At 42.9% G+C, this 12,562-nt stretch overlaps 1 protein-coding gene across 1 annotated transcript in view; it reads left to right on the top strand.

Annotated features, from left to right (window-relative positions):
• Nucleotides 1–11,634, top strand: part of mtrf1l (mitochondrial translational release factor 1-like) — a 33,543-nt gene extending 21,909 nt beyond the window's left edge. Inside the window, exons 7-9 of the mRNA XM_084322150.1 lie at nucleotides 809–926; nucleotides 4,919–5,055; nucleotides 10,845–11,634. Of these exons, the coding sequence (XP_084178276.1) occupies nucleotides 809–926; nucleotides 4,919–5,055; nucleotides 10,845–11,042 (453 nt within the window). The 3' untranslated portion in view covers nucleotides 11,043–11,634. The remainder of the gene's footprint in view (nucleotides 1–808; nucleotides 927–4,918; nucleotides 5,056–10,844) is intronic.
• Nucleotides 11,635–12,562: the final 928 nt, after the last annotated feature.

Here is a 12,562-nt window from a genome sequence, read left to right on the forward strand (position 1 = left end):
TCCTGCTGACTTGTTATACAGAACATGTAAATCGCTTTGGATAAAAGTTTCAACTAAATGACTAAATGTATTGTAAACGTATGTCTATGTAACACGGCATTATTGTAAATGTGCTTAGCGTCTTCTCCAGAGTCCAAAAAGAAGATGGATACCAATTTCCTCTCTGTGCGTTCAGTAGGAAGCTATCCGGCTGCATGCTAGCCTAGCTCAGCACAAATGTCCAATCTTTCGCCGTCGACTAAAGACTCACTTCTTCAACCATTATCTGAAATGATAAAAAAAAATTAAAAATCTAACCCTAACTAACCTTACTGTCATGCACTTGTCCTAATAAACTAACCTACACTGTAGCACTCAACACTTTGATGAACATTGTTACTCAGCTGATAGTTGTTCCCTTCCTGGTGACTAGTCGTACAGAACTTGTAAGTCGCTTTGGATAAAGCGTCAGCTAAATGACTAAATGTAAATGTAAATGAATGGAAACTGATACGGACCAGCTAGCCTAGCCGTTGGCCAGAAACACCCCTCCCGGAGTTTTAAGCTAGGCTACTGGTCCGTATCCACTTCCATTCATAACCGTCAGTTGGCTGACGGGGAATCTATCGAAGGAAGAGGGTCTTTGTAAAGAAGTGGTTCCTGAACTAACTCCATGGAATTGTTATGCTAGCTTTGATGCTATTTCAAATGATGTGTTTTAATAACTACTAGTTGTGAGTGATCGTCAATCGCAAATCTGGTTGTGCTTTAAAGTTTACTGTGTGTGCGTGTGTGTGTGTGTCTGTGTGTGTGCCTGTTTTTCAATCAGATTTCTTTCACTATTGGTGCAAAGGACCTGAAGATAGAGACCAAGAGAGCGAGTGGAGCGGGGGGCCAACATGTCAACACTACAGACAGCGCAGTGAGAATAGTGCATCTACCTACAGGTACTACTAGACTATACAACACTATACCAGGGGAGGCCAAACATCTACCTACAGGTACTACTAGACTATACAACACTATACCAGGGGAGGCCAAACATCTACCTACAGGTACTACTAGACTATACAACACTATACCAGGGGAGGCCAAACATCTACCTACAGGTACTACTAGACTATACAACACTATACCAGGGGAGGCCAAACATCTACCTACAGGTACTACTAGACTATACAACACTATACAAGGGGGGCCAAACATCTACCTACAGGTACTAACTAGACTATACAACACTATACAAGGGGGGCCAACATGTCAACACTACAGACAGCGCAGTGAGAATAGTGCATCTACCTACAGGTACTACTAGACTATACAACACTATACAAGGGGAGGCCAAACAGTTTGACATGTTGGCCGTGGACCAAGGAGGGAATATGATGCTGGACGTAGGTAGAATCTGTAATGCCGTCAACAGCGACCTTTGGGCGGTCAGGTGGCGTAGTGGAGATTGTGCTCGTCACCAATGCAAGAGGCTGCGGTCTCGACTCCCGGAGAGTCCGCATTGCCTTGGCTCGGGCTGATCGCTATACTAACTCGTTTGGCTGAGTTAGGGGGAGGGAAGCCGTGGGTGGGTCCTGGGCGTTGTGGACAGGGACCCCTACAGTTCGGTCGGGGCGCCTGCACAGCGAGGGTAGGATCTGGAGAAAGGTAGTGTGACCTTCCACACGTTACACTCTCCCGGTGAGAATCTGCGCGGCCAGGCTGGCTGCCGGCTGGCTGCACGTGTGTTGGAGGAAAACATGTGACAGTCTCCGGCCTCTCGGACCAACAGTAGGGGGGTGTGTGCAACAACCAGGAAGGGGGTTGGGAATTGGCATAACGACTAACAGTGGGATGGGAGAAAAATCGGAAAAAAGGAGGGGGAAAAAGATAATAAAAAAAATTTAAAAACAGCGACCTCTAGGCAAAAGAGACCTGCTTTAGTAGTTAGTGTAAATGGTAAATGGCTGCATTTATAGAGCGCTTTTATCCAAATCGCTTTACAATTTGTTCCTCACATTTTACCCATTCACTCGCACATTCACACACCGACGGCGGAGGCAAGTAGACCATGCAAGGTGCCGACCTGCTCATCGGTAGCAGTTTGACACGCTGCCCGGGAGGAGTGGGAATCGAACCGGGAACCTCCGTATTACCAGACGACTGCTCTACCTCCCGAGCCACTGTCGCCCCCCAAAGCCACTGAAAAAAAGAGGCATGGGACGAGCACAGCTCCATTAGGACAGGTCTTGGTAGCCTGAAACGTCCCACTAGGTTCTCATTGCTCTCTGCAAATCGGTCCACATGGTCGTGGTACGCAGAGTTTAGTTCAGTTAGCTGGATAAACTGGCCACGCCCTCGCAAAGAAATGCCAGCTCCCTTCCTCACAGATTCTGAATTATGTTTTTGTGCTTTGTTTTTCTTGAGGGGGCTTTTGAAATGTAAAATAATAGACCTAAAATGCTGATAATAAATCATATTCAGCCTATGGATTTACTTTGTCCTAAATAATGCACGTCATATAGCTATACGGCGCTTGCGAGTCGCGACACACACTATGTGGTTATTTATTTTAATAACGGAGCATTGCAAATGTGAATTAAACGGGCGTTTGGCTCTGATTTGTTTCATAATCTCCGCTGTGGATGTATTTGCTTAACGGAGCACCCGGATTGTGTTTCACTCAAGCATAAATTGAAGCGTCTTTATGCATGGATTGTGGATGTGAATTACGACGAATCTGAATCTGTGGATTGTTGAATTGTATCACTGTCACTCACACGTTTATTGTGATATTGTAACTGGGATTAAAATGTCTGAGGAGATGCGCTGTTTGATGGATTTGATGACGTGGACGTGACTTGAGAAAAGTGAATCAGCGACGTTTTGATGAATGAATTTGAGAAAATGCATTTATCTGTTCAAGCAGTTATCTGATGATGAACAAGAGGGTGATGAACATGACTGGTGTCACTGGTATAAACCAAAGGTTAATCAATTCAATGCATGTATGGATGATGTCCGAAACAGATTAAAACCTGATTAATAGTGAAACTGTATAGCCTCCAAGCCTCTCTAACACGTTATTTCGGGGGTCACGCCTTGAAAACTTTGGGAACCATGTATTTATATAGTACATGATACCTAAGCGCATACAGTACAGATATCCTCATAAGTATCTATTAATTCGTATCAATTAGATACTCTTTGGGCTTGTTTTTATCTACTTATTCTGAAAGAGTTGAACAAATTATTTTCGCTAGCAAGATCTCATTTGATTATTCATTCCATTAAGCCTACTGCCAGCGGGCACATTTAAAGAAATATAATCTGATTGATTGGGGTAATGAGGGACTTAAAATTAGCCTATAGATATGCATTTAACTTGTCGGCGAGGCTATTGAGCCGTACTGTATTGTACCCATTCTGCTATCCGTTAATAAAGTTTTCAATCAATCAATCAATGTCGTTAGAAAATCAGGATTTCTGCGATCGACACCTGCTGTCTTTTCAGGTGAGGCGGCCGCGCGCAATTATCCTGAGTATCAAGTCTGGTTCGAATTAACAAGAGTGAATCAGCGTTCGAGGAACAGGGAAAGCCTGGTTTCAAACATCGGGTTAATTTAATCAGGCTAATGGGACTTTTGATCGACTACCACCGCAGAGACTCTGGGATCGAATCCAGCCGACAGCGGTACCTCCAGCTTGGTCAGTCGTCCCTACTAACACAATTGGCAGTGTTAGCGGGTGGGAAGCCGGTGGGGTGTGTGTCCTGGTCTGCGACTCCTACTGGTCGGTCGGGGCGCCTGTTCAGCAGGGAGGGGATCTGGGGGAAATAGCATGAACCTCCGAAACACGCTACGTTCCCCCAGTGAAACTCCTCGCTGTCGGGTGAAAAGAAGCAGCTGGCGACTCCACATGTATCGGAGGAGGCGTGTGGTAGTTCTACACCCTCCCCAGGCTGACAGTGGGGCAATGGGCGCAACGACCAGGAAGGGGTTTGGCATAATTGGGATGGGTGAAAAATACAGAAAGCCCAAAAATAAATAGAATACAAAATAAAAAAAGTTGGTGCATTCTTAGAATATGTGGGAAGAACCTTTTTATGTATAATTCTTAGAGACATCTCTTGTGGTTTTGTATATCCAACATGCTCCAGTTAGTATGGTGATGATGCTGCCCATGACTAGCATGTGGACAGTCTCTCACTGATAGCATCGTAGCCATGTTAATAGTGTCTATGTTGAGGAGACTATACTTATTTCTGTTGTTATAGTAACTGTTTAAGTGAGAATGTTTAGTCTAATTAATCTATATTAACGTTTACTTACACATACTCTGTATATGTTATATTTACTTCAAAACCACCCATATAGACTTGGAGAGATTGGACAGCAACAATATTCACTTGTTGAAGATGGGCTGTGTGACACCTTGTGAATAAAACTTCTCTAAACCTGGACATCGACTCAATGTGTTCTAATCGGAGATACTGTAGTGATTGCACCAGTCATAAATACTGTAGTGATTGCACCAGTCATAAATACTGTAGTGATTGCACCAGTCATAAATACTGTAGTGACCAGTCATACATCAGCACCTGAGATTCCACCCAACCCCCTCCAAATGTACAGTTTCTCCCCCCTCCAATGTATATATTTTCTTTTAGAAACTCTGTCACTAAAACAGTACTGTATATTTGTATATCTTGTATGTCATAAATGTCTGGATGTAACAGTACTGTATATTGGTATGTCGTAAACGTCAAGATGAATTGAAAATGGGGGACCCTGATGTAAACAAGACGAAAGTCTTTCTCTGGTCTGCATCCCCTTAACAATTGTGTGTATTGAGCTGTACTGTATTGTACCCATTCTGCAATCTGTTAATAAAGTAATCAATCAATCAATCAATCAATCAATCAATCAATCATATGATATGTGTGTTTCAGGTGTGGTGGCAGAGTGCCAGGAGGGGCGCTCCCAGATAAAGAACAAGGAGACGGCCATGACGCTTCTACGAGCCAAACTCTACAGCATGAAGCTGGAGGAGGCGACCAGCAAGCGGTACAACGCACGCAAGATCCAGGTGAGGAAAGGATCAGGGGGAAACGCATGATCCTTTATTGATCCCCTTGGGGAAATTCGGGTGTCAAAGCAGCATGGGGGGGGGGGGGGGGGGGGGGAATACAGGGTGGGGGATACATAGCTTCACAGTCCTATACAGTCCAGTATCTATATACACTATAGATACACTAATATGTATAGATACAAGTATAATATAAAAAAAAGTACAAACACAAGATAGTGATGAGAGTCCAGTGATATGAGTCTCTAGTGCAAAATACAAGATAGTCAGTACGGTGATGTGAGTCTCTAGTTCTCAAGTCCCGAGTTGTGACAGTGATAGTTCTGGCAGCAGAACCCTTTGTTGTAGAGCCTGATGGCTGCCGGTATTGATTGATTGATTGATTGAAAACTTTATTAACAGATTGCAGAATGGGTACAATACAGTACAGCTCAATACACACAATTGTTAAGGGGATGCAGACCAGAGAAAGACTTTCGTCTTGTTTACATCAGGGTCCCCCATTTTCAATTCATCAGGACATATATGACATACATGACATACAGATAGTCAGTACTGCTACATCTATACATTTATGACATACCAGATTTGCAAATACAGTACTGTTTGTGATACAGAAGGAGTCAGGAAAAGGGAGTATATACATTTGACGTAGAAACTGTACACTGGGATATTGACAACCATACTGGGTAATCTACATTGGAGGTGGTTGGGGGGGGGGGGGGGGGGGGGCACACTGTATAAACAAGCAAAACTGTACATTGAGGGGGGGGGGGGGGACACTGTACAAACAAACAAAATTGTACATTGGACTATTGACAACCATACTAGGTAAATGACTGTACATTGGAGGGGGTTGGGTTAGGATATTTACAGGGGCCAGTGTTGAATTGCAGTCTCCCGTAGGTGTCCCTTGAGAGAGGTTTTGAAAGTGGGTAGTGAATGATCCACATTCCTTTACAGCTTTGGGTAGGGCGTTCCACATTGATGTGGCATAATTGCGAAACGTGTTTAGTCCCTTATTTGAGCCGAATCTGGGTTTAACATGATTTGTGGAGCTCCCTCTGGTGTTGTGATCGTGGTATTCACTGACCTTTGGGAAGTATTTTGACATGTACATGGGTACCTTGGTCGTGTAGTGTATCTTGTAGACCAGGCCCATTGCAAGTTGCTGTACTCTGTCGTCTACTCTAAGCCATCCTAGGTTGTCAAAGTGGGCAGGGGTGAGGTGGGTTCTAGGAGTAAGGTCAAGCAGTAGTCTGACCAGTTTGTTTTGAGATGTTTGTAATTTTGTTTTTAGCGCCTTTGAGGTGCTTTGGTACCATGAGGTGCAAGCATAGTCATAGTACCCCTGAATGAGTGCTCCTGCCAGAGTCTTCAGTGTATTCTTGTTTACCAGAGAGGAGATCCGGTACAAGAATCGAGTTCGTTGGTTGACTTTTTTTATTACATTGGATGCCATTTTGTCACAGGAGAGATTAGCCTCTAGGATGGAACCCAGGTAGGTAATTTCATCTTTCCTTGTGACGATATTGTCACCCACTGTAACTGAGAAGCCGTCGGTCTTGCTGAGTTTGTTATTTGAACCGAAGAGAATGGACTCTGTTTTGCCCATGTGTAATGATAGTTTGTTATCAGCGAGCCATATGCAGATTCTGCCTAGTTCCGAGCTGAGGGTTTTTTCAACCTGTAACTTGTTCTTGTCAGAGACCAGCAGGGCTGAGTCGTCCGCAAACAGGAACAAGTTGCAGTCACAAGCTGACGACATGTCATTTGCATAAATTAGGAACAGTAGCGGTCCTAGTATGCTTCCTTGTGGAACACCACAGCTCACTGTGAGGGGGAGGGATAGGGTACGGTTTACCTCCACCATCTGTTCCCTCCCCTCAAGGTAGGATTGCATCCAGCTCACTGATAGACTATCAAAACCAATTGCTTTTAGCTTGTCAATCAGAATGGAATGATTGACCGTGTCAAAGGCCTTTTGTAGGTCCAGCATGACCATGCCGCAGTATTTGCCTGCGTCCACCTCTTGTTTGATGTGGTCATTCAAATAGAGAAGGCATGTGTCAGTGGAGTGGGATGTTCTGAAGCCAGATTGGAATTCGTAGATTAGATTTTTTTCCGCTAGGTACTTTTCGACCTGTTCGTAGACTATTTTTTCCATGACTTTCGAGATGGAGGTGAGAATAGAAACAGGGCGGTAGTTGCCTGGGTCTAATTTGCTGCCCTTTTTGTGCAGAGGGGTCACCCTCGCAATTTTGAAGTCCTTGGGGACGTGTCCCTGTTTTATGGAGAGGTTTATTATGTGTGTGATGATTGGGGTGATGGCGGCTGCTGAGTCTCTGAGGAATTTGGAGGGGATGTTGTCATGGCCAGTGGCCTTGTTAGGTTGGAGGGCGCTCAGTTTATTGAGTACCTCATCTGTTGTTACCATTTCCAGCTTGAAGTCGTCCTTGCGGACCCCTAGGTTTTTGTAGTAAGCTACTATGTGTTCTACCCCATAAAGCCCTGAGTGGGAGGGTAGTTTGTTTACCAGTGTTGTGGCTATGTTTGTGAAGAAAATGTTTAAGTAATTGGCTACATCCAGCTTGTCTGTGATGAGCGTGTTGTCCGTTTTTATGTTTATGTTTGAGAATCTGGTTTTAAGTTTTTTACTGCATCCTAGTTGATTATTGAGTAATTTCCAAAGTTCACGTGGTTTGTTTTTGTTTTCCTCAGTTTTGTCATTGATGAAATTCTTTTTTGCAGTTTTGATCATGGAGTTTACGTCGTTTCTTAGGCCCCGTTTAGACAAGCGTTTTGTGAACAGAAACCGCAAAAGTCATCTTGCGGTTTCACTTTTAATTTTACGTTTAGACGAGCGTTTTGGAGTGGAATTCTCCGTGCAGACGACGCTGTAACGACGGAGACCCGCTGTCACACGATTGGCGCATATGTCACATGACGTGCTGTGAAGACCCGCCCTACTCTGCCTCTGATTCGCAGACTGTGGATGGGGAATGTGATTGCACCAAAGCAGAGTCACTCACAGACAGTGGGTCCACTTACGCCGCGGGACAGATTCTTGTGTATTTAACCCTTTCACTGCCACACGACAGCCGGTTGTGTGATAGTAAAGGGGTAACCTTCTGTCGTGTGGCAGTGAAAGGGTTAAAAGTACTGCCAATGTAGCCTTCAGGTGATCTCCGTTGATATAAGTCAGACATACTTGCTTTGTTTACGTCTCGGCTACTGGCGCATACCTGCTACCTGTGACGTAAGCAGTACGCGCGACCAGAGCCGTGACAAACCTTTCGTCATCGTTTTATCAGATTTATACGTTTTAACAGTTTAGACGAGAGCGCAAAGCTTTTGCGTTTCTAGGAATTCCACCCTGGAAGGTAGTCTCACTTTTTTGCGGTTTCACCCCGTAAAAACGCAGTTTCCGTATAAACGAAAGGCACATCCGAAAAAATATTTTTGCGGATTCACCTGCTAGCGTTTCCGTCTAAACGGGGCCTTAGTCTGTTTCTTTCTAGTTTGAGTTCAGTCACGTGGGCTTGGAGTTCACTGCTCGTGCTTTTAGTAAGCTTTGACTGACTTTTACGAAACATTTTTTGTCTCTGGTTTTCATAGCAGCCAGTATTTCGGAGTGCATCCACGGCTCAGCGCGATTTTTTACCCTGGTGGTTCTTAGGGGGGCCATGTCGTTTAGTATTGTTGAGAATTTGGTTTTGAAACCAAGCCATGTTTCTTCAACCAGTGTACCATTGAGTTCATCTGACCAGTCCAGACTCTCCAGTTCAAGGTTGAAGGCCTCGCTAGAGTAGGTTTTGAGGTCTCTAGATGTGACTGTTTTGTGGCAGCCAGCCTTTTGTTTTAGTTTTTTGCGGGTACAGAATATCATATAATGATCACTTAACCCGCATGCTATAACCCCTTTATTGGAGATCTTGGACTTGTCGGAGGTCAGAATGAGGTCAATGGTAGTCTGAGTTGATTCACATACACGTGTGGGTTGGGTGATTAGCTGGCTGAGGCCGTGCAGATCACAAAACCTACTGAATGACTTGAAGACGGGTGCATCTTTTCGTTGCATATCCGTGTTCCAGTCTCCAATAAGAATTTTGTCTACATCCTCAACTCCAGCTAAACACCCATCCAGTGTATCATAAAAGCCACTATGATCTGGCGGCCTGTAGACTGTGCCAACCAGTAGGGATTTCGCCCTTTCGAATAGGATTTCCACCCATACAGTTTCAATTGATTTATGATTCAGGTCAGTTCTGTTGATGAATTTGGTGTCTTTATGTATGTACCTACAGACACCACCTCCCTGTTTGTTCCTATCATTCCTGATTATTGAGTAGTTCTCAATCTCTATCTCTGGATCTTTTACAGAATCGTCAAGCTTAGTTTCTGAGAAGCACAGTATGTTTGCCTTACCATTTATGAATAATTGTTTGATTTCATCCAATTTGTTTTTTAAGCTGTTAATGTTAATGTGAGCCTGATGGCTGCCGGTATAAAGGACCGGCCCAGGTGGTTAGTTTGATGTGTTGGGAGCTGCGAGTGTGTACGGCTGTACCTCCGGTATGGGATATAAGATAAATGAAACATACAGGAGGAAGGAAAACTAAACTAAACTAAAAAAGATGAAATATTACAATATCACACGTGGAATGGAATCTCTTAAAGTACAGTGATGACAGAGAAACGGGGAGGAACAAGGCGTTTTATTTTTCTTTAAATGCGGAGATGTCATTCACAATCATTACAACCTTTTACATTAACATTTATTCACTTAGCTGACACTTTTATCCAAAGCAACTCACAAATTGTGTACAACAAGTCAGCAGGAGAGGTATGGGTACGGGGCATTGTTCGTCTAGCAGTGCCAAGCGTGAGTGCTACTCTCTGAGTGCATAGTATAGGTAGTAGTATAGGCATAGTAACATAGTAACATAGTAGTAAAAGACAGTGAGGACGTCACGATATTATGTCACGTCATTGAAATGAAAAAGTGTGTTTTTATTCAATGGCGGAATATTGAGCAAGTTTCAGCTCCTGACTGTACATACATTCAGAAGAACGTGAGATGCTTGTTTTTCCCGGCTCCTCAACCGTAGTAGATTTGTAAACATAATACACAACTTATATTCTATCTATACAAACTATAACTATAAAGTATAAACTTTAACTATAAACTAAATAAGCTATAAATAAACTATAAACTAAACATAATACACAATGTATATTCTATCTATACAAACTATAACTATAAACTAGAGTAGACATAATACACAATGCATATTCTATCTATACTAACTATACACTATACTAACTATATAAATAAACTATAAACTAAAACTATAACTAAACTATAAACTAGACATAATACACTATCTATACAAACTAGGGATGCTCGATATTGGCTTTTTTACCGATACCGATATACCGATATTGTCCAACTCTTAATTTCCGATACCGATATCAACCGATACCGATATATGCAGGGTTTCCCCCCCCAAAAAATTAATAATTTCAGGTAATTAACATTACATATCTCTTGTTGTGGAATTAACACAACATTATGCATACTTTTGACAATAAATAAAATAAGAATTTGTTCTTACTTGCTTGCCTGGGTAAATAAAGGTTATAGAAATGTAAATAAAAAAATTGGATACAGATATTTTCCGATATCACATTTTAATGCCAATATCGGCCGATAATATCGGACATCCCTAATACAAACTATACAATACAAGGTGGCAGGGAAGTTAATTGACTTGATTTCTCTCTAGATCGGCACCAGAGGCAGATCGGAAAAGATCCGTACGTACAACTTCCCCCAGGACCGGATCACGGACCACCGCATCGGGAGGACGGTGCACAACGTGGGGGAGTTCCTGTTGGGAGAGGATCTGCTGGAGGAGATGAACACGTCACTGCAGGAGTTCTCCCACCAGGAGTCGCTCATGGACCTCCTGGGAGAACCTTGAGTACGAGCGGTCCGGATGACCACGACACTCTTTGTCAGAGTGGAATAGAGGCTTTGTCACGGAACGTTTGGAGAGTGGTACTGCCGTATTTGAAGACTGGGAATATCGGTGCCTTTCTGGTGCAACCGGGAAGCTCCTATACTTAACGCCGTAGGAATCCGGAATCACAACTTGACTGGTGTTCAGGGGCTCTGGAGGGAAATGGCGACGAACATGGACGCTGTGCCAAAGCTTTTCTTCCCCTGTGGGTAATCTTTACTAAACTACATATAAAACAATATAACTAAAATAAAATGTAACTATACAAATTGGATTATATAATAATTCAATAATATTATTTTATTACCATCAACTGTCTGTGGTGCTCTCCTGCATGTTCCCTGCGATGAAACGTCACAACGTGGAAACTCTGGCACCACTGTTATTTCCCAGTTTCCCACTCATAAATAATGACTCCCAGGGGCCATTCATGTGTTGGTGTACAGTATACAGTATACACAGTAATGACCATTGTGCACTTAAAGGCACGACGACTCTGTCCGAATCGAATAGAGGCTTGTCACGGAATGTTTGGATAGTGGTTACCGATGGTTACGCACTGCCATGTTGGAAGTGAACATTTATAAATAAATAAAAATGTATGTGTTCAACGATGCTGTAAAATGTTGTAAAGAAGCTATGGTAATTATTATTATTATTTTTTTTAGCTATTTCTCTTTTGGTGTTTGGTGTTTTTGTGCCTCTGTTGGTACAAATGAATATGATGGATACTTTTCCTACCTCATAACCCTTTCAAAGTCCATTTTCAGAGTTTTCCTTGCTTTTGCAATGTTTATATTCAAGCCTGTTAAGTTTCCTCGTCAGTTTTGGGTGGAGTTGTAACAAGTCCGACCTCCTTTGACAGACAGTTGGCTTGTTGTTACATTATGAGGAAGATGTATCGACCAATCAACTAGAAGCACAAACTGAAGGAACAAACTGTCTTAACGGAACACAATTGCAAAGCAAAGCGTTTTATTTTTTGAGATGCAGAGATGTAATTCACAATCATTACAACATTTTACATGAACATTTATTCATTTAGCTGACACTTTTATCCAAAGCAACTTACAAATTCAGCAGGAGGGGTATGGCTATGGGTACGTGGTATTGTTCGTCTAGCAGTGCCAAACTTGAGTGCGACACTTTGAGTGCATAGTATATTTAAATTGGTCACATGATGTGAATTTTGCCAGAATGGTTGTTTGTGAACAGATAATGCCACGCATGAAGAGTTAGAATGTTGTACAGACTCATGTTCTATTTCCTACAACATACAGTCATGATCAATGAAAGAACATGTTTGGTGGAAACATTGTCACATTTCATGCATTACAGTCTGTTTCTCTCTGAGTGTTGACCGTAACCACTAGGGGGCAACTTGACACCTTTCTCTGGCTCACTCACTCACAGGTGGACTGTTAGCTGTCCAACATTTTGAGGCTGGCTGTATATTTTGAGTGAGCCTTCCCTGACTGTGC

Source organism: Notolepis coatsorum (assembly GCF_963971535.1).
Source record: "Notolepis coatsorum genome assembly, chromosome: 9".
Taxonomy (NCBI): domain Eukaryota; kingdom Metazoa; phylum Chordata; class Actinopteri; order Aulopiformes; family Paralepididae; genus Notolepis; species Notolepis coatsorum.